General features: G+C 42.9%; 1 protein-coding gene across 1 annotated transcript; it reads right to left on the reverse strand.

Annotated features, from left to right (window-relative positions):
• Positions 1 to 2499: 2499 nt before the first annotated feature.
• Positions 2500 to 11491, reverse strand: STC1 (stanniocalcin 1). The gene is made up of 5 exons (XM_077805550.1): positions 11475 to 11491; positions 10035 to 10306; positions 7628 to 7770; positions 6374 to 6585; positions 2500 to 2770 (listed from the first exon to the last, which is right to left on the reverse strand). The coding sequence occupies exons 1-5, from the start codon at positions 11489 to 11491 to the stop codon at positions 2500 to 2502; spliced, it is 915 nt and encodes a 304-aa protein (XP_077661676.1).
• Positions 11492 to 23448: the final 11957 nt, after the last annotated feature.

A 23448-nucleotide genomic window follows, 5' to 3' on the forward strand; every position in this document is an offset into this window, starting at 1 on the left:
TTTTGTGAATTAGATTTTCTCTATGCTGAGTAGTTGCTTGGGGGGAGGAAGTAAAGCCACTAGATGAGATTTATCCCTGCTTGAAACCACAGTAATAGGGTTGCTCAGGAAAGGACCACTCCCCTGTCCTCCCCAGGTGAAAAACTGTTAAGAATTGATTGGAAATGTTTTCTACTTTTGGGGATCTGATTGGACAACCAAAAAAAGTTTCCACTTAACATTCAAAATGTTGGGCATTTAAATAGCCTTAGGAAAAAAAAACACACACAAAAACTTAAGCAGTGTTTATAGAAATAGTTGGAAAAAGCCGTCAATCCATTTTCCAACACCACAATGTTCGGAGAGCAAGTGTTGGACCTGCTTCGCAAGGTGAGTTTTACTGGTTGAAATAGCGGCTTTGCACTCTGTATGTAAAGGGACCACAGCTCCAGGGCACTTACACTGGTAGCTCTATTTGGAGCAAATCCCCAGTGTAGACACGCCCCTATGTAACGGTGTAGTGTACTTGATACCCAAACTCTGGTAGACTTCCTGTTCTAATGCCCCTTTCCTAATGGTGCATCTCAAAAAGTACCTCTCCCAAAGCGCTGAGCACCTGCACCTGGTAAAATTGAGCACCCGTAATTCCCACTGGGAAGCATGCAGCACCTTGTAGGATTGCATCCTCCTTACGTTGGATTCCAGTATACCTGACAGTGTTGCACCTAGCTTGAACCGGACTGCATGATTCAGAGTATCTCTATATATATTACAAAAATCACTGTCAGCAACATTTTTTGCTGCTTACAATTTTACGACAGCACTTTCGGGCTACATTTAATGAAGACAGCAATTCTGGAAATGCTGTCACTGCATCTGGTTTTAATATATTAGCAGCAAGTCATTGTTTAAAGGCTTTGTGGTTGAGAAGTTCTATTGCTTTATATTCTGCAAAGAGAGATGTCCCCCCATTAGCCTTTTACAGAACTTGATTCGCTTCTTAACGAGCCGAATCAGAGTCAGCTACCCCCCAGACCTAGTTTCCAACGGGGTAGATTTTGGAATCAGCCCTGCTGCTCCCAAGCCACCACACAAGGTTGCTATTTCTGGCGTACTGAACCCAAGACAGGCTCCTGTGGAGGCCTTCAGCTAGGCGTGCCAAAAAAACCAACTTGTAAGCCTTGTTCAGATCTTTTTTTCAGAAGAGCATCGTAGGAAAGGCAGGCTTGCAGGCCCTGCGCTTCAAGTGGCTCGCAACAGGCACAGTGATGCATGTGTTTTGGATTGCCTGGCCACCTTTAGACATATCTGGCGTGGCGCAGCCGTGATATTTAAGAGTTGGTCTGTCAGCCGTTTGACAATTCCCAGATTTGCTTTTTAGCAGGACTTCCAGCTGGGATGCAAGTACAGTACCGTGGTAACCCCTGAAGGTAGCTCGGGCGGTCGGAATCCAGCCTATCGGTGAGTATGAATAGCTACTCACCAGTTCTTTTGCCTGGTCCAATTCTAATACATGATTAAACAATTTCTCTCTTTCATTAGAAAAAGGCCACCGTGAGGAATGTGTACTTTTGAACATGACAGAGACAGTGTTTCCAGGGGGAAAAAAATAAAGCTAAGGTACAAAACTAAATTTATATGCAATAACATTATTATATTCTGCTTCTTTTAAGCAGACTCTTCTGGAATTTATGTACAGTACATGACAGATTTTAAAACTATGTATACCACAGTTAGAGCAAGACCTTTAATACTCTAGTTTTAAGACAGTTTTGTTAAGGATTCTTTTAAAGCTTTTAACAGTTAGATACAGTACATAAAGATGCTGGGGTTTTTAAACCAATGCAAAGACTGACCAACTTAAAAATCCGCTGTCACCACATGGTCTTGCACCCCATGCTGTCGTTTTTGCACTGAGATGCAGGGCAATACTAAACAAACAGTCCTCCATGTTTCGTAAGTGCTAGACCTGATTGTGGTAGATTAACTGGGTAAGGGAGTTTTACAAGAGAGGATTAAGACTGTATGTCACTGAGACCAAGAATCCAAACATGACATTCATATTCGTCCATGGCCAGCACAGATTCATAACACAAATTCCACTGATAGCTTTTAATGGATCTATCCTAAAGATATCAGCCTCATCCTATTCATAAGGTTAAACTATTAGAGTTGGTTTTAAACTGCAAGGGTGTTTGAGCTACAGTTTGTGGATAATTTGGTGTCTGCTGAAGAACTGACTGTTGTAAAAAGCCTAGGTTTATGATTTCCCTTTTTTTTGGTGGGGAAGAGAAGAGAGATGGAGAAAGCTGGGACATTGAACACAGAAGCCTAGTTCCATGCAAATTGGTTTGAGAGGGATAGAAAATATGAACGACTATATCTAAAACCAGTTTCTAATTGTTATTAAAATCAGCCTACAGTACATTTGGATGGGTGTATTAACTCTCCTAGAAAAAGAGGCTTCTATATTGGTCATGTTTAGATCTCCTACACACCCATTCTCTCTCCCCTAAGGAATTATGCACTTTCTGAAGAGGTACGTTTCACATGGGATGGAATAGACCCCTCACCTCGGAGGCTCCTAAAATAGATTTTTAGCTTTTGAGGCTCAATGATGCGTCTCCTGTTGAAGTCTGCTCTGGGGTGCGTTTGAGAGCAGTGGTCTGTTTGCAGCAGATGGAAGAGGCTGGCCATGTTGGGTCCTATCTTCTCCATCAAACTGTCTTTGATGGTGCCGACAGTCTCTTCATCACATTCCAGTAAGCTTCTCACGAGCTTGTTGTAATACCTGGATATATGAACAAGACAGTTACTGCCCATTATATTCTTGTTCTCCCACGAGTGAGGTAATCGCACGGGAGAGAGAGAGTGTTGATGCCAAGCTAGAACAAATCCATTTGAAAGAGAGAATTGAAATTGTAAGCTATTACTGCAAGGGGCTGTGGGCCCAGGTCCTGCTCTGTAACAGCTTCATAGCCAATACACAAGTTATAATATTAGCATCAACTTACATAGATTGCGCTCTATCCCAGAGACCATGTACGCATCTCCATCTTTGATTCATGGAGTTACAGTACATGTGTTTCTGGGACAAAATTCTAGTTTACTAGTCCTAGCTGTGCTCCTGTAAAGTTTCTGAACGGTAAATACACAAATTTGGGTTCTAATTACTGCTCAAATTAGAAATGATACTCTGATTTTTTTGACAAGTCAGTGTTGGACTAGGAGCAAAGGTATCAAAAAGGTCACAGGTTTATCAGGACTTATTCTCTAGTAAAGAACCATCAAAATTGTAAACTGCCTTATTTCATCCCCACAAACAAGGGTAACATCAAGACCATAAAATAATGGACAGAAATAAGTTATAGACCCTTATGCACACCAGAGTATAAATTCCCCTATGCAAAGGTTATTCCCTAATCATTTGCCTTAGGGCTTTTTTTTTTTTTTTTGCAGCTTCCTCGGAAATATCTGGCACTGAGCACTATGTCCACTCCTCTAAAGGAATCTCTATATGCTTCTTAAGACTCTTCTATGGAGATTTGACACTAACCCTTTCCCCCCTTCTATGTAGTCTTTAGAAAGGGCTGAAGAAGAAAACGAGGTCAGTGTAGGTCTAATAGCCTGACAAATGCATGCCTTCCTAGTAGGATGAATTTTTAGGATTTACAACCAGCAGTAACATGCTGAAGAAGAGAAAGTTGGTTAATTTAATCAGGCCCTTTTACTGCAGTTTTTACTCTCTACTGTGGAATTTTATTTTAGCACAAGGCCCTGAGAGTATGCTTTCCTTGCTCTCCTGTTTATGAGAGAGCGAGCCAGGAATTTGTGCTGATCTGTTTCCACATCTCTGTTTGGAGTCCAAGCAGAGAAATAACAGTGCTCAAAAGAATTCTCCTCAATGGGACGCAGAGAGAGCTGGGTTGATTCTTCCTATCACTTAAGCAGACAGCGCAAACCTGAACAAGGGGGGTTCAGGGCAATCATACTGATCTCCTAGAGAACAAACTGGAGGGAGGTGTAGAAGTATCAGAAGTCCTGGGGGCTACTGCCCAGGAGGATAATGGAGCAGGATAGAAGGCCATAGGGTGAAGAAGAAGAAGACGACGACGACACAGTGCTTTTCTCACAGATGTTACCGCAGGCTGCTTCTTCAACTGCTACAGGTCAGGGCACATTGATATTTCTGCTACAACTGGAGAGTGAAGTGAAAGGCCTGGGAGTTTAGAGTAAGGTACTATGGTTAACTTAAACGATCCCAGTAGGGAGTTCTGGTTGAAACTTTCTATTAAGTTGACATTTACAAAGGGTTAGAGGTCATAAGCAAAGTACTATGTTTTTTGGTAGAGTTGGGTGAAGTTTTTATGCTGAATTTTTATTTTTCTCCAGGAGAAAAATGCATCTTTGGCAACTTCAAAACATTTTGTAAATTCATGTTGAGGTCACCAAATTGTTTTTTGATCCAAACAAAAATTCTGAAAAAGTTTAAACACTTTACTTCAAAGTTGCCTTCAATTTTATTAAAAAATTGAAAACAAAACCTCACTTAATCTGATTGGCACATTAAAAATGTCTCATGATGATGCAAAGATTTTGAAAAATTTCATTTTCAGGTTGAACCAAAAATATCCATTAGTTGCACAGCTCTAATTACAGGTACATCAGGAGAGGTTATCAAAAAGTCCTAATGTTAGATAATTGAGACTTTTTGGATGCAGACAACGCATTAACCCTTCATAAAGGATCAACAGAGGTGTTCATAAATGGCCAAAGAATTTATACATTTAACCTTAATGCAAAGGGTGACAGAATGTTGTCCATTTTATTCTATGCTGCTGCAGATGTATCAATGCACCACAGAAGCTAGTGATTGGGAACTGCCTAGTGAAACATCTCTTCTTCCTGGTGTCAAGTTTTGCTCACTTAGTATCCTTTGCAGAAGAGGTTCTATTGGATGATGATGATATATTGTGTTTATCATCAACTGAACTTTCAGATTCTATCCCCTTCCCTAGCTCTCTCTCCAGCACGCAAAGTTACTGGATAGAAATACAATCTGATGTTTATTAAATGAATGGATTTTAATTTTTTTTTTAAATCTAATTTCAGTAGCTACAGCATGTCTAGAGGCAGAAGGGCCTTCCTCCTTCACGGCTACTGACTGGAGATTAAATCAGAGGAAGCTGCATGACCCTTTAACTACTTCCTGTTGGAATTCCGTGCCAACTGGCACATTCTTATTTTGTGTCTATGTTGGGACTTGGGCTGGGAAAGCAGGATGCTTTAGGAGAACTTAGTGTAAACTATTAGCTGGGAAATCCTGCTTCTTTTGTTACTCAACATGTTACAATATCCTTTTGCTTCACCGCTAGTCAAAGGCTGTGTGTGGAAGTTTCCTTTACCACATCTTATCCCAAGACAGGTCTCTTAAGGAACAGCGACCCTATCCTAGGGCTAGATTCTCCACTGCTTTGCACCTTGGGGCGTGACTTGCACTTTGAAATGGTAGAACAGGTGTAAGTGACCACACAAGGTGCAAAGATGTAGATAGAGTCAAGTCACTTGAACTCTTCATGGATGCAAATTAAACATTTATACCGAAGAGATTATAAAATTAAGGCCTTGTCTACTATGTACGCCTGTTACTTGATACAACACCCCGACCCTTGGGTAGATGTAGTCAGACAGGTGTTTATAGCTTACTCCTATATAGGAAAGGGAATAAGTTCCACGCTAGGGATTGTACTAGTATAACTATACTAGTAAAACCCTCCCCCTCCAAGCCAAAATAATTATTACATTGCAGACATACCCACGCTAGCTTTACCCTGCCTGTTCCTTGAGATGACAGTAACCTTCCATTTTATTGGGAGTAGGGAAGACTCAGAATCCTACAACCTAATGGGTCATGACAACATAAAGTCATGGAAGAGCCATTTAGCTGGTACCCTTTTTAAAGGAAAGCATTCTCAGTTATTTATATTAAACACAGAATGAGACTGTTTCAGCGAAGAGAGGTGGAGTTGCCTTGGGAGGAAATTAAGCTGCAATATTCACTAAGAGACGTTCAACATAAGAATTAGATGCAACATTTTCAGACATGTAGTTGAGTGTCCCTTTAACAGCCATCACTAGAAGTATAACAAAGTTAACCAAAGAATTCTCAGCTTTAAGTTCACTTTGTGCCTTTCAGAGCTCTTAGTGTAGCTAGTTTCCCTGTTTCCCCCAATGTACAGAACTTTATAAACATTAGCAGGGGGCCAGAAAGTACTATTTAAAGCGAGCTGTATCTGGAACATGTAAAAATTAAAAGAGTCAGGTTGATAGCATCCTTTTAAATGTGCTTCATTCTGTGTTCTTGTATGTTTCATGTAAGGAAACCGCCACATACCTGTTTGAGAAGTGATTTGGAAACTGGACAACTTCAGTGATTGCTTCAGGATTACGCTTTGCAATGCTGCACATGTCCAGTTTGCTGTAACATTCCTCCTGCACCTCTGAGATCATTCTTTGGAAAGTGGAACACCTCCGAATGGCAAGGAAAACCTTGGAAGTAACTCCGTTTGCAATGCATTTCAGACTCTCTTTCACAAAGGCTTTTCCCTGCAAATTTAGAAGCAGCATCATCTTAATGTGCAACAGCATAAGTCGGTCATACAATGTTAACCAATATCCTGGTTTTGCTAATTGCTGCTAGGTATGTGTCAAAAGCTTACTCAGCAATAAAGAAACCCATTTACAGTCAAGGCATTTTGTTCCACTGGCTTGTATTCCTAATTATTGTAAATAGTGATTAATGCCCAACAGTCCCCAATTGTACTGGGCAATGTACAAACACAATACTTATTCCCTGTTCCAAAGAGCTTCCCAGTCTAAGCAACAGCATCAAAAAGGCCGAAAATGCTGGTGTCACAGCGCATATAGAGGGGCCAATCCTGTAAGGTGCTGAGTGCCCCAAGCAGGCTTTGAGGCTCACATCCTGATGTGGGGTGTTTCATTTTAAGGCACCTTGAGATCTTCCAAACCGTGTCACCCTCCCCTATTGAAAGAGGTGGTTATTATGCCCCCTTTATAGATGAGGGTAAACGTCCCCAGCAAAGCCAAGATTACACTCCTTTACTTATGCCCTTTCTCTAGCTATTCCATGTGAAAAGAAGGAGGGAGGGGGGGGATCTGCAGCTCCAGAGACTCAGGCTGATCCGGTTTTGCATTCCCAGGGCTGAAGACTTCCAATTCAAATCACACGTCTGTGCCAGGTTACACAGCCAGAAGAACGTTTATATTTCCTCCTGAAGAGGAAATTTAGCTCTCTGCCCCACAAGGCTACCTCTGCCAAGTCCTCACACACAGCACTCACTCTGTGGAAAACGTACTGTAGAAAATCTCCCCGAAGAATAGATTTGTGGCCAAAAAAGCAAAAGTCCTGGTTCCCACAAGAGCATCTAAGTAGGAGCAAGGCCCATTAGGAACTACGGGTGACCTGTACAGAACCCATTGCAGGATCAGGGCCAAAGAAATTAAAATCTCAATTCCAAGCATTTAAGGGCTCTGGGGATTAAGCAAGCACTTTGCTAAATCAGGGTGTAAACCTGGCCTGAATAAAGAGGAAGCTGTAAAGGAAAAAGAGGTTAGCCTTGTACTGTACCTGAGTATCAAATTTAGCAGCGCTATAGAGGAAGGACTTGCAGATGTCGTACATGCCATCCGTGTCGCACGTAGAGTTCTCCAGGCAGGCAAACGCACCGCAACCCACCTGGAGGGCACTATTTAAACAGCGAACCACTTCAGCTGGAAAACAGGCATAGGACACCTTACTACATTACACAATGCTTCCCACTTCTGTAGCCCCCTTCATCTGAGGGCACAAAGCACGTTACCAATGATTAAGTTGCAGAAGTCTCTTGCAGACACAGTCAAGTGATATCCTGTGACACAGGATATTTGGGGGGGGGGGGAGGAAGAGAAGGGAGTAAAAACAAGAGATATATCAGGCAAGTTATTAATTGAAGTCATGCAATAAACCACCAGCAAAACTTGGAACAGAACACAGATCTTCTAACGGACAGTTGCAGGTCCTAGACTCACACAAATTAAAAATGTTTCCTACGGGTCAGTTTCATTTAATATTGACCAGAGGCATTACTTATCCTACTTCTTGAGTTTACACAGTTTTTATGTAAAGGTTGTGCAGAGCCTACTTAATGTAAAATTAGGAAAAAATTAGTGCATCTGAGGCACAGATGAAGGAGAAACACTAGTGGAGATTGTGTGACGGCTAAAAGCCCTGGAGCTCCAATAGTCTATTAGTCTGAAAGGCAGTCCGGATGAATTGACAATATCTAGATCATATATAATGGCTGAAAGGGAAAAATGGAAACAGTAGCGCACAGGGACACTAGCCAAAAAAAATAAAATAAACCAATGTGATAACTTCATTTTCATGCTTGTGGCTATTGTGAAGGGAGAGAAGCTTTGACTGCTGTTGAGAGTACTGTATCATGCTAGGAAGAAGAAAGTTTTAGTCCATATATTAGTCCCTGGTTACTTGCTTCATATTTATATCTTCATAAGCAGAGCAGAGCTCTGATAAAGGTTTTCATGAAGGTAGAATAAACATTTGATCCAGGGAGTTAAACTAATGAAGATCAACGTGTAATTAAAATAATTCGGACATAGGCACTAATGTGTGTAAACGGCAGAACATAACATTTCTCTGTATTAAAAAATGATATCGGGTGTATCGAAACAATGAGCCAACTGTATTATCAGATTACTGCCCTAAAGTTAACAGGTATTAAGCGTTTCTAGCAAGCTGAAGGTCTGTTCAATCATGTCCCTGTGCAGGGCATATTCACTACTTTTTGTCATATCTTGTTACTTACTTACTCACTTCCCTGAAGAATGTCAACCTGGAGTCTTAAATCAGAATATTAGATGTCAGAGACAGGAGGCTATATGCAGAGTAGAAGAGGAAAACCTGTACCAAAAACTAGCTCCTAATCTAAAGAGGGGTCTGTTACAACTGCTATCTTTTGAGGGAAAAAGAAATGCAGCCCCTGTGTTCCAATACCACTTACACACCTGGAGAGAAAGATTGATATTATCCTATTCCTAATTCACCTCTGGCCATCTCAAGTTGTTTTCATAACTATATGTTTTGATAGGTTCCGATTATAACCTTGCTTTCAGCAGGTTTAATATGCATTAGGCTTTTATTGTTTTAGGCACAGTGGACTAGAGAGAGAGAGAGAGAGAGAGAGAGATCTTATGTTTCTATAGCAACCAAATACAAAAGGAAATTGAGCAAACACCCTCATATAGTACTGCAAAGCCCTGCAGATCTAAAATAAAACAGCTCTTAATGAGCTCCAAATTAGAGGATCCTTCCCCACTGTCTTTACCATATATTTTAAGACAGATTTTTTTATTTTTCCATTGCTCAAGAGAACATAAAATGTGCTCAGCTCATCTGGACACCTACAGCACACGAAGTATAGCCATTTAATGATGACTTGCTAGTTATTCCTCTCATCTATTGTAGAGGCTAGTTAGGTAAGTGTGCTGATCATATTTTCCATGTTACCATTCTGACCAATATCTATAGACAATTAAGATGACCTGCTAACAGTGGACACATGTTTAGCTTATTACATTCTCTGAAGTGGCATTAGAAAAAAAAATCCTGTTCCTCCCCCCTTTGAACACACAGAGATATTTCAAAGAAGGAGCTTTAACTTGCTAATAAGCAAGGAATTTAACATTAAAGTATATTTATGGACAGGGAAAAAAGCGCATGTAACTCATTTAATATCTCTTAGATATACACATTTGCAGATTACATGCTGGTTTATAAACCATCTCCTGAAATGAGATTATTTCCTTTCGCTGTGCATCAATATTACACCGAATCACCTTCCTAGGATTTTTGCTTATATAATTTATTGCTAACAGCCATGAAGGGAGAGTCTCTAGCTATTTAGCAGCAGACACATTTGCAACAGTTTAAACACATCAGGGCTCTCGTATCTAAAGCCCTCTTTGAGGGGTGTTACCTGAATTCTGTGCTGCAACCCTGGTTTTCCTGGGGCTCACAGAGTCATTCTGTTCGGCTTCATAGGATGCAGAAGCACTGATCACCAGCAGCAGGAGAATAACTGACTTTTGGAGCATTCTCTGACAAGTTTCCGCTAAGTTTTTGAGAGTGTCTCTTCTTGCTTCGGCTTCAGCAAAGATGCGGATCTGGATACACTCACGGAGAAAGGAGTCTGTCAAGGACTTAGTACTGCTGCAGCCTTGCTCCGCTTGTACCCCTAGCTCCTGCTCACTGGGGGACCAAGAGCAAAGCTCAGGGCTTTTATAGCCGGCCTTATCTATCCCCCTCCAGGATCTGGAGCCAATCAGGAGGTGGTATGGGCAGCCAATGGGATGCTGTGCTCATTCAAGCACCAGAGCACTGGAACTTCACAGGAAGAATATTTTCCAGCCAATTAAAAGGACCTGCCAAACAATTAAAAAAAAAAAAGTTAATCTTCACAGAAGCCAGGGGGAAAAAAACCAAAACTTCCGGTGATTAAAATTTTGCTCAAGAAATTGCACGACAACCCTAAATCTTTCCCAAGATCACCTGCTTTAAAAAGTAACTTAGTAGCTACTGCAGGAAAATACTGATATTGTAGTCTATCGTCTATAAATAAGTAGATCAGCTAATTAAAGCAGAGGCATTTTCAATGCATTACACAGAATGAATATTTGCCACATAAGTTGCATACAGTCAATACTGCCAGTCAGCCATGCACATAAATAGCGGCCCCCATCTATGCATACACTGATTATATACACAGTGCTTGCACACAGTAGCTGTGTGTACCCCATCCCCCAAATATGCAGCACACACAGAGTTCAGGCACAGTCACCCCCCCACCCCCGGCCAGCATTATACAGACCATACATATAGTCCCTAAACCCTCCAACATGCTAATACGCAGACTGATACACACCCGTGCATAACCACAGTATATGCTTCGACCTATGCTCACAACAGCACGTCCTCTCTCTTCCCCCTCCTGCCCCTTTTCCCATAAACAAACATTTGCTGACTTTGTTTTAATAAACTGAGTATTCATGCCTGATACTTCATCATAAACTTTTTTTGGATGATAGAACAGGAACAAGCTCGAGAAACAACTGTTGATTGTTTACTTTTTTGTTGCGGCTGGTTTTAAACCTGACAAATTCATGACCTGAGGAGGAAAAAAACATTTCTTAAGCTTTGTTTTTAAAAAACAAATGATGTTTAAGACACTGGAGGCCTGGTTATTATTTACACCCGGGCCCCTTTACAGCAGTCTGAAAGTGTAAAGGGGCTTAAGGGGGCCTAAAAGTAAACAATGCTGGCCCTAGATCTTGAACCTGAGCGTAGGAGGGTGTGTGGGGAAGAAAGATTTATGGGTTAAAAAAAAAAATTAATTTCAGGAAAAATTAGAAATAGATACCAAGTATCATTCGTCATGCGAACACTGCTTTTCCGTGGATCTCGTAACGCCTCACAAACATTAATAGATTTATCCTTACAATGCTTCTTTGGGGAAAGAAAGTATTGTCGTCTCCATTTTACAGGGCGAAGAACTGCAGCAACAGAGCGACGAGGAGTTTGTCAGCATGAAAAGATTGCACTAATTACTTGAAAATTGGTTTAAAAGCTGATTTAGTTAAAAAGCCCAAAAGCCTGCATAGACACACTAATTTTGCTTAACAGTGGCTTACTTTGGTTTAAATTTTATTCAGTAAGAAACAAAATAGAAGTAAGCCCTTCATAAAACAAATAAAAGTGGGGTTTGTACCAATTTAACTAAATCAGTTTTAAAAACACCTCTTTCATTAAACCACTAAGTGTGTGTGTAGAAAGAATCTGAGTTGACTAGTCCATGGTAATACATGGAATTTGAGGCAGACCAGAAAATAGGCCCTAGATGTCCTGAATCCCAGTCCAGGACCATGTCGTCAACCCTTCCTCTCATAACAAGGATAAGAAATGACACAGCAGTGAAGAAGATGGGGCTGTTATGGTTCTACAAGTATCTCTTCAAAGGCATATTGCAACATCCCACTGAGTTGAATGGAGCCTCTCCACAGAGAGGAACAGGACACATCTACACCACAAATTAGGATGTAATTATTGCACGGTAGACATATCTACAGTAGCTTTAATTTAGCTAGTACAGATAACAATAGTAATAGCAGGCCCCAACTCAGGTGAGCAACCTGAATATGTACTCAGAGTTCCCAGTGGGGTCACACTGGGGGAGCTAAGCCCGTGCCACCCTGGCTTCACTGCTATTGTTACCTGCATTAGCCGGATTAAAGTGAGCATAGGTATGTGTAACCATGCTACAATTACACCCTAATTTGCAGTGTCCATGTATCCACAGAGGCAGCTGAAGGATAGGGGCCTTGGAGCAAAATCCTGTTCTCATTGGTATACTTCCTATCAACTTCAATTGGAATAGGATCAGGCCCTGGACTGTACTCCTGCCTTGGGGGGTTAGAATTACAGCCGTACCAGATGTTCAGAAAAGATTCAGAAACGTTGAAACAGAGGGGTTTTGTGTTTCGTCTCAGGTTTGTGAAACTGCGCCAATTTCATTAAAAAAAAAAACAAAAAAAACAACAAAACCTGAAGAAACACTGTGGGTTTCTTCACCTTGAAAAAATAGAACCAGTCCAGTCTGCAAGTGAAAATGATCCTTGGGGTTTGATTCTGACCAAATCAAAGGGAACACTAGCATTTACGTCAAAGGGAGCTGAACCACCACTCTATCTAGTTCCTATCTTATGGGCAAATTTTCCTAAATGTTGAATTTCAAATCTGAATCCCCCCCCCGCAAACTAAGGTCAGTTTTCATGCCAAGTTCTGAATGCTTCAATTTACTGCAAGAAGTTTGCAAAACCGAAACCAACTCCCCCCTCACCCCCCCGGCACACACACACAAATATTTAGAGCCCTTTCTATGAATGACTATGGGGAAATGGTAAGTTGGGCAGATTAGCAACATTCTGTTAATTTTTTAAAAATGAATTATTACTTCCATTCTAATGACTAGAGGTCTGATCCATTGACTTCAGTGCATTTTGGGAAAGGCCCTACGTGCAGTTATGCTGGCAGGTATTACCACCACCAGTCAGATATTTCTAAAGAAAGCAAGATAATAGCCAGCTATTACAACAAATATTTACCAAAGGTGATTGAAAGGAGGTGGCTGGATATTGTAATAGGAATAGACGTGGTTAGAATTTAATCTCTGTGGCTATCATGGTGCATTGGATCAACTCACACGCACACATTAAGAGCCCAGAGCATTTTAGAAACATTTAACTAAACCTCAACAGAGACAGATCATCACACCGCACACCCCTGTTTCAAAGATGGGGAAACTGAGGCAAGGAGAGATTAAGTTCCTTGAGGCCACACGAGTCAGTGTCAAATTTGAGGCTAGTCTTGGGGAGTCGTGTGCAAGAACTATGACACCATGCTCCCTTCCTTTGGGGGTATCATTCAGGAATGCTCCCCAGTTCGCTGAGAGACAGATCAGATATAATATGCATGGTGGCCATTTACTATCAACAAATGATGAAAACACCCTCCTCTCCTTTCTCCTGAAATCATCATTCTGCTTATGGCACTGGAACACATATGTTGTATTAACGTTCTCAATAAATAAAAAAAAGAAAATAAAAAAAGACGACGTTAGGAATTGCTAGACTAGGAACAGACAAGTGGTCCATCCAGTGCAGCGTCCTGTCTCTAACAAAGGCTAGTTGCAGAGGTGCTGGAGCAATTTTTACAGAGGGGGTACTGACAACCATTGAACCCAACTGTAACCCCTATATAGAATGGAAACCACTGTAAGCCAGGAGGTGCGGAAGCACCCCTAGTTCCAGCACCTATGGCTTGTTGTGGATGATTCAGGACAAGTGCAACAACCAGGAAGTGGTCTTTGGGGAATAACCTTCCCACAGGGGAAGTTTCTTCCTAATTCCCTTGTCTTTCCCCCTAAAGCATGAAGATTTATATGCTCCTCACCCCCACCAACAAGATAAGACCAAGGGTCCATCTAGTCCAGTAATGGACACTTCAAGGAAAGGCGCAAGAAACCCTGTGGTTGGCAAATATGGTACAATCTGCCCACAGGGCAAATTTCTTCCTGACCTTCTCAATTAGAAGTTAGTTTATGCCCTGAAGCATGAGGGCTTATATCCTATTCAAAACATTTGTTTTATTTTTTCCACCTGGGACATAATGCATATTATTTTTTTTTTTAAAAAAAAACCCCACAATTAACCTTGCATGCATCAGCCCTTCAAACCATCTCCAACAATAGATCCTGTTAAACTGGCTAACATTTGCTATTACATAGTCATTTGTTCCCAAAGATTGTGTTGATTGTCAAGTAGAAACTTGGAGGAAAGAAAAAAAAAAAAGCAAAGGGAGGAAATCCAGGGGGATAAATGAACAATCAACTCCCTTTTTCCTCAGCTGCGTTCGCGCGTTGGATGAGTGGAAGCTGCTCTCTTTTCTCTTCCATTGTGTAATAAGATCCTTGCCCACCTCCCCAAGAACACAAGCTCCCTCCATCAGCTGCACTGCGGACGGACGTGAGCAACTGCATCGCCTCAAGAGTTAGCAACGCTCCGCTGATTTGTTCCCCACATAATCCTTGCACGTCGGCGTCTTTCAAACAAATGAAACTTCTTAAAAAGACCTTCAGGAGCTGTGACACTTTCGCCTCCCTCCCCTCCCCCCTTTCCTTAAACTCTGCCGTTTGACACAACTTGAAAGAGCCACACAGCTCATTCAACAAGCTGGAACTGCAAAGGGGATGGTTGTAAACCAGGCACAATGAATGGCTTTGCCTGTAAGGGATAGATTTACATAGAAGCAGGAGATTAGGGTCCAATTCCTACCACGTGCAGAGCCCTCTCCACTCCACTGAGACCTAAGGATGTTCAGAACCTTGCAGGAGGGGCTCAGGACTTTGCAGGATCAGGCCCTGAGTTTGCACTGTCCAAAAGCCTTGATACACAGCTAAGAAACCAGATATTGGGCCATATCCTCAGCTGGTGTAAATCAGCATAGCTCGATTGTCTTCACTGGAAGGACACCAATTTAGGCCAGCTGTGAAGCCTGCCTGCATCCAATGAAGTGGGCTGTAGCTCACGAAAGCTTATGCTCAAATAAATTGGTTAGTCTCTAAGGTGCCACAAGTCCTCCTGTTCTTTTTGCGGATACAGACTAACACGGCTGTTACTCTGAAACCTGGTATTTTTATGTATTTTGGGGGCCAGATTCTAGACCTGATTCACCACTCTCAGTGGTGTAAATCAGGAGTAGCTCCTCTGAAGCCAATGCAGTGACATACTGGTGTAAAATTGTAGTGAGAGAAGAAGATAATCAGGGCCTTTTAATTCTGTGCAACAGGCATCGACATGTGGCCTGCAGAGTAGGAAAGTGGCTAGAAATCACTTCAACTTCCAGTGAGGTTTTCGGACTCTTACCATAGCTTCTAGAGCAGAGGCGGGCAAACAACGGCCCGCGAGACCCTCCTGCTCGCCCCCAGCCCCTCCCCCGCTATTCCCCCTGCCCTGCGCAATGCTCCGGGCAGCGTGGCGGAGCAGCAAGATCCTGGGGCAGCACAGCTGTAGAGCCTGGCCTGACCCGGTGCTCTGTGCCGCGCGGTAAGGGGGCAGGGCGGGTTGGATAAAGGGCAGGGGAGTTCGGGGTGGGGGTGGTCGATGGGTGGTCAGGGGATGCACAGGGGTTGGGACGGTCAGAGGGCAGGGAACAGGGGGGTTCAATGGGGGAAGGTCCCGGGGGGGCAGTCACGAAGGAGGGGGGGTTTGGATGGGGCGGCGGGGGGCAGTCAGGTGCAGGGGTTCCGGCAGCGGTCAGGGGATAGAGAAAAGGGGTGGTTGGATGGGGCGGGCGTCCTGGGGGGGCCGTCAGGGAACAAGGGGGGTTGGATGGGGCAGGTGTCCCGGGGCGGGGGGCACGCCCTCCTCCCCTAACTGGCTCTCCATACAATTTTCAAAACCTCATGTGGCCCTCAGGCCAAAAAGTTTGCCCACCCCTGTTCTAGAGTCTGGATCTGGGCCCATAAACCTGGTAACAAAAAAACAAAAATATTGATTATTTGCCTTGGGATTGTTTTGTATAAAGAAAACCATTAATCCAATCTCTGCTTTAAGTGCAAAACCCATTGCAATTTTATACCATTAGATATTTGGTTCAGACACAGTTGTTCTATGTCTAACACAGGGTAGCCCTGTTATATGGGGAGCATGTACCAATTACACACAAACAAATTAAACCATCCGAAAGAGTGAGCTCCATGTGTACGTTTTCCTTGCGATTCCCTGATTTTACACTGTTTGGAAATAAATAAAAATTAAAAAAAGCATGCGTCTATTTTAGACTGTTTCTGACAAACACACCACACTGCTAGGAGCACCCATTCAAAATAACCCTGTATTCCTTTTAATCCTATGCTGTAAATCCCAATGACATCTTTTAACAGGATTTTGATTAAGCCCAAACGTATTTTACAGACTGGAGGCTGCCTAAAAGCCATCAGACGTTTACATCTTTCATGACTCGATCTTGCAAGGCACTCTGGCACACGAGTATTCCCATTGACTGGATCAAGCCAGAGTGCTCTGCTGTATCAGGACCAGACTACTGTCAGCACCAAGCCCTCGCACACTACTAGCTTGAACTGGATTGGAACTGGGAACACAGGACCAGACATTGATATCCTTACACACATCAAGCGGCATCTTTCTCCATGAGTAGAACTGCTCATTTCAATGGGGCCCATTCCAGGAGGCAGATAATAACTTAACAGGAATAAGGGCAGAAGAATCTGTTCCATAGAAGAGAAAAAGCTCTCCACCTGCAGCCATATGCACAGTTTGTACTATTGCAAAGCTAGGGGAGAGTGGTTACAGCTGCTCCTGGTATGCTCAGGGATCGGGAGTGACACTGCACGTTGGAGGCCAGCCTGGAAGGCTCAGGCTGAGTGTGGTGTGGATTCAGCGGGCAAGGCGCAGGGGTCACTGGCTGCAGCAGGGATGGGTCCCCAGGGATTGCCGATGGCGTCTGGGATCTCCCCATCTCCTCCTGTGCTGGGCTCAGTGACTGCTGTGCTTGGGAACTGCTCCACTCTTGGTGGGTGACTCAGCTTTGTTTCCTTGCTCGAGGCTGGAGTTTTGTTGGAGAAGAAACTTTGAGCCAGAAGCCCTGGTGGCACCATGCTCGGTCGTACCATGTGAAAAATTTCTGGGGTGCCCCTCATTCTATGAGCAAGCCCATCCCATCTGACAGGGAATAAATATTATCTAAGCAGTGGATGAAGAACAAGGGCCAGATTTTGTCCATAATGACACAGCTGTAAATCAGGAGTAACTGACGACAATGGAGTTACACCACTGTGAACAGGGGTAGAATATGATCTCAAGAATGAGGTCGGGAGATTTGGTTAGAAAAATTAGGAAGTTTTGAAATTTTGACATAAAATTAGGGGAAGAGGGGCTTTTAAAATCTTCAGACATTTTTTCCCCCTTATTTTTCCAACCAGCTCTAGATATTCACTAATGGGCCTGAACCAAAGTCCATTGAAATCAATCGTTCTATTGACTTTGATCAGAGATTCGCATTGACTTCAAAAGGTTTTGGATCAGGGCCTTGATCAATGGCGATTCTACTTATGCCTTGTTCCAGGGCAGCAAAATCTCACTTGTCTTGTAACAAACATTCTGTTTTTCTAAGTCTCAGCGGCTGATGATACGGACAAATCTTTTAAAACAAAAATTTAGATAACTGCCTTAATCAGACGGGGAAATCTGACTAAAGCATAAAATTAAATGCTTCAGAGCAAAGATATTAGCACATTAATATGGAGATTCTTCTCTTCCCTCCAGCCCCAACTCCTCTGAATGCCTTAGCTCTGGATGTGCAATTTGCATTGGAAAATGTAGGAGTCACATAGCATTAACAGCTGTGAAATTGGTGTCATTCTTAAAGGTTAAAATAAACCCAGCTATTTCCCCAAGCTGCCAAACATTTCTTTGCAAGATCTATGGACAGGGGGGCCCATGAATCATAAATCTGCTTTATTCACTGCAGAGACGACCCTGCAAAGAGCTGGTCTACCTTCAACTCCAGTTTATTGGGAGACAAGGGCGTTTGCGGCTCAGCACCTTGCATGAGTCAGGCAAGCAGGACTTAGACCAAGGTGTACGTTTTAGTTTCATGGCAGCTCTTTGAATAGGAAGTCGCGTGACAGCCTTGCTGCTCTGTGCGTGAGAAAGTCGCTCGAAACCATTCTAGCGGGTAGTTACTGGAATGCATTTTGCAAGTTTCATTTTTGATTTTTGCTGTAAAAAGTTACAGCCCCTAAAGGATAACCAACGCATTTAACATGAGAATTGTGCTTTCCCCCGATTCTTCAGTAGTCAGAGAATGTCACCCTGAACAAGCACATCAACTTCCAAGCCTTAAGTAATGCCCTGTCTTGTTAAAGAAGGTAAGATAGGCCAGGGGTTCTCAACCAGGGGCACACGTACCCCTGGGGATACGCAGAGGTCTTCCAGGTGGTACATCAACAAATTAGGTATTTGCCTAGTTTTACACCAGGCTTCATAAAAAGGTCTAGCGAAGTCAGTACAAACTAAACTTTCATACAGATGACTTGTTTATACTGCTCTGTATACTATACGCTGAAATGTAAGTACAATATTTATATTCTAATGGGTTGTATTATTATACAGTAAAAATCAGAAAGTCAGCAATTTGTCAGTAATAGTGCGGCTGTGACACTTTTGTATTTTTACGTCTGATTTTGTAAGCAAGTCGTTTTTAAGGGAGGTGAAACTCGGGGGCGTGTGAGACAAACCAGACTCCTGAAGGGGGTACAGTCGGCTGGAAAGGTTGAGAGCCACTGGGCTAGGTGACGAGAGCCACAGCCAAAGCCCACTGAAGTCAATGGGAACGCTCCCCGCATTGGAGCCGATTCTGTGTAGCTCTTCACAGCAGGCCCAGCACAGAAGGTGCAACCCAGAGGAAGCAGAGGCAAAAGGGGACTTCAATCCACCTGCATCTGGGGCTGGCTGAGAGTTAATGAGGGCCCTGGCATAAACTGAAGTAGTCCTAGAGGTTGCTTTAATTTACAGAAGCTGTAAGCAGCCAGACTACGGACTGCTCTGTTGCTCAGAATCTCTGTAGCTCTGTGTTATCAGCCCTTCGCTCCCTTCCGCCCCCCAGTCCTGCACTGGAAAACACACCTAGGCTGGTGGCTAAGAGTGGGACGGTATCCCTCTGCAACACCTGCACTGAGAAATTCTCCCCCAGGACCTTGTTTAACAGCTCCTTCACCCCCACTGAAGTCGTACTTGGGGGTGAAGCTTAGGGAGGCAGAATGGGGTCCATTGACTCCAGTGAGCTGTGGGTCAGAACCTTGATGCTGAAATGGAATCTCGCACAGCAGGGAAGAGCAACCCAAAGGGCTAATTTTAGAAGGGGAAGAAAAATGGGGAAATGTCATGGAAAAAAATGCATCCCTTTTCTCCCCATTAAAACAAAAAAATCTATTTCCCCCCCCCCCCGGCTAGTCGAAAACTGGGACGAATAAGGTTTTGTGAAAAATCTGACCCTGTTCTTTTCCTAAATTTGAGCTAATGGGGAAATTGGTTCTATTCCCCTCTCCTGCCCCAGAAAAAACTTGATGAAAAATGGAAAAACTAAATATTTTGCTTCCAAGTGGCATCACAACGCCTCATGGGAGCTGTAGTTTGCATGCTTTATGCCCCCATTTTCCCCTGGGGTGGGGATGTCTCTGGCTGGACTACACCTCCCTTGATGCATCATTTTCTCCCCTTTTGATAAGCAGGTGCTCTCAAAGGAGCCCCTTGCTCTTTTAGTCAAAAAAGACAAACAAACCAAAACCAGTTTGCCCCCAAAAGGCAAGATTTCAACCAGCCCTAGTCAAAACATTGCACAATTCTGTGACCAGCTGAGGTTAATTTTAATAACTGATCATTCAGAGAGGCGACCAAATGCCTGTGAAAAAGTTTTTTAAATGGAGCAGAGAATCAAGCCCATGGTAAATAATGTTCCTGATCTGCGTTTGTTTTTTGGGGTGTTTTTTTTTTTGGGGGGGGGGGAGGGGTATTAATAATTCAGGGATTTTTTTTAGTTTAAAGGTAGGCGGATAAACAATGACCTGGTGGCTCAGTAAACACTATGTTAAAAAGAAAAGGCACTTAATCCACCAAAGTGTTCACTATAACCTGCAAATTAGTTTGTCTGGGAAGTTTTAAATTTTTTAATAGCTGTCAGAGTAATTTGATGGAAAGCCATCATCACATGATATTTTAGAAATCCTGTAGGAAACTAGCATGGAAAATAGAACACACAATTCATTATTTAGGAGAGGATCAGAAACAAAGAATATAGATTCAGTGGAATGGTGTCAGTTTCAATGTGAAAAAACACTTTTTTGGGTTTATTTTAAAGGAACAATGGGAACACAGTGAATTACGGGGGGGGGGGCCGCGGGGGAAGGGGAGAGGAAGATTTTTCTTTTTAAATGGATGGGTCAATAATAGGAAAGAAAAAACATTCATTTTTAAATGGTTGGGATACATATTTAGTAAAGGACAAAACCCATATGTAAGGAAGACGCCATGCTTCCTTCAGACATCAACCCTTGGGAAAGTCACTGATGCTGGGAAGTTTTGACATTACTGTATGATAAGATCTAGGGTGGAAGCATCATTCTGTGACTGAAGTATTTCCCTGTAACTCAATTTCCAATTTGGCCACAGACTCGCAGCGCGATCTTGAACAAGCCACTTAGGGTAGGTCTACACTAGAAATAGTTGCCAACAGAACAGCGTTTGTTAGGGGAATGATTTTGTTGGCGAAAACCATTGTGTAGATGCCGTTATACAGACAAAATGGTGCTTTGTTCGTATAATTTATTTTGCTCGCTCAACTGGTATAAGCTATACTGCAAAAGCACATTTTTGCCAGCATAATGACTCTACATTACATCGGTTTGCTGGTATAGCTACACCAGCAAAACTTTTCTCGGGTAAACTCGGCCTTAATTGCTCTGTGCCTTAGTCCCCGATCTGGAAAAATGGAGATGATAATAAATACATAATAATAAAGAAAGGAAGTATTACCATTATTTTTTGCATTGCAGTATTTAGGAGTCACAAGCCATGAATCATCACGCTAGGTGCTGTCTGAACACAGAACAAAGACAGTCTGGTTTGTCAGACCTCGTGCCTCTTCTGCAGCTCAAGGGAATCTTAGCTTGTAAGCCCTTTGGTGCACAGATTGTCTTATTTATATGTTTGTACAGCACCTAGCACAATGAAGTCCCGATTTTAGTTGCAGCCTCTACTGTAATGCAAAGAACGATACTGCAAAAAAAAAAGATATGCTTGATGTATGCTGTTCCCTATGTCATCACTCATCAATCCAGGAGACTATTTATGAAATAATAAATAAAAATAAATACACCAAACCATAGAAGTGTGTGGCACTTGTGTGGAATGCAAGAGTGTTGGTCCAGATTTACACCACCATAAAGAAAGATCCGAATCAGGCACTGGAGCTTTTTGTTCCATGTCCTCACCCAGCCTGCATCCTTGAATACACATGGCATTCCCATCTGTCACTGTGGATTTTCAGTTGTGAACATTGCTAAATAAAATGGGACAGCAAGGAGTTGTGTGCGTTATCTGGGTTACTGTCACTGGGGTTATGGTCCAATAAGAAGATGCTTAGCTTGACAGCCACGCCAAAACGATGAGAAGGGACTGATTTTGTCAGAAAGGCAAGCCAGCATCTTTCCCCCTGCATCAGCCTAGTGGGCAGTTCTGTATTTGTCCGTTGTCTTTTACGGGTCTGATTTGCATGGTGAATGTCAGCACCTGCTTATGCAAACTGGCAAGAAAAAGGACCATGGGGCACTCTGAATAATTTAATGTGGCTTCTAAGCTTAGAAAAACAAAACCGAACACAAATAGGGGAAAGCAGATTCATCTCTGTGCCAATGCAGAGACCGAGGGGGGGTGGTCAGCACCTCTCCTTATCAGCGGCTATCGGAGCCAGTTTGGCTCCTGGTGCAGCCCGGGGGCTGCCCTCAATTGTGCCTTTGCTACAATAGCTTCTTTGGGCCACCGAAGGGGAGCAGAACACAAGGATGCAGCAGTGATCTGACCATGCTTCGCACAACCCTGATCCACCCCCTCTCTCCTCCAACCCAGCCCTGTTCTGCCCAAAATGCCTCTTGCCCCCAAGGCTGCTCTGAAGACAGTTCAGGTTGGTTCCTGTACCAGGGGTATTCCCAGAAGTGGGAAATTCTGCCAGTCCTAAGGTCCCTTTGCAGCAGCCTAGCTGGTGTAAAGGGAGTATATAACAAGGATGAATCTGGCCCATTGACTATACATGTATATGATCAGGAGAGGCCATGATCCAGATAAGAGACAAGAATGTGTGTCACCAGCAGGAGGAGGGCTATTGAGGTGATGGGTAGGTGAGAGTAGATATTTTAAAATAAGAAATGCTGTGCTAAGGGTACTTCAAACAGAGACAAAGTTCGAACCACAACCCTCAGGTCTGGATTCTCACCATGCCCCCAATCTTCCAGAAAACTCGTGGTTTTGTTTGGATATTTGTTTGAACTCTCCAATCTGCTCCATTTAACTGGGGAATTTCCCAAGTGCAGCACTCTCACCAACTCTCAATTTTATTTGACATTTTCCTTAAGGCCCCAGCTCCTGGATTCATGTGATTACAAGAACATCAGAACTTTCATTTCAAGGTAAGCTTCTAGCCCTCAAGGTTGCAGAGAAAAGTCTTAAAAGGAACCCCAGATGTCTCATTTAAAAAAAAAAAAGTCTGATGATTTTGGAGCATGTGGTGGGGAGGGCGGACACTGATTCCTAGACTTGCTGTGTATTCATCTTCCTTTTTTCTGAACCTGTCTGGTTCTAGATTGGAACAGAAATGCCCTAGTATGCCAAGGGAGTTTGCTCTTATGACCTATCCAGTTTTATGTTGTTCCAGTGGGTCTGGAATATGTTGCAAGTGCAGTCTCCCTTGGCATAGTCAGACACTTCCACTCCAATCTGGAACCAGATAGCTTCAGAGGAAGGGAAGATGAATACACAACAAGAAGTTAATCAAACCTTTTCAAATGTTCAGTGTGGATAAAATGAGATCTACATCCAAGCTTTTCAGGTTCACCCGTCTCATATGAATGCTACCTGCACTTACTAAAGACATTTGCTTCCTCTGTGCACACTTCTGTGTTCAGTAAGATGTGTTTCTGTTTTCATAAAATGAAGCAAAACAGAAACATTATGGAGCACTAAAGGGCTCATGGACTGGTACTGGAT

The sequence above is a fragment of the Eretmochelys imbricata genome, chromosome 26, assembly GCF_965152235.1.
Source record: "Eretmochelys imbricata isolate rEreImb1 chromosome 26, rEreImb1.hap1, whole genome shotgun sequence".
NCBI lineage: Eukaryota > Metazoa > Chordata > Testudines > Cheloniidae > Eretmochelys > Eretmochelys imbricata.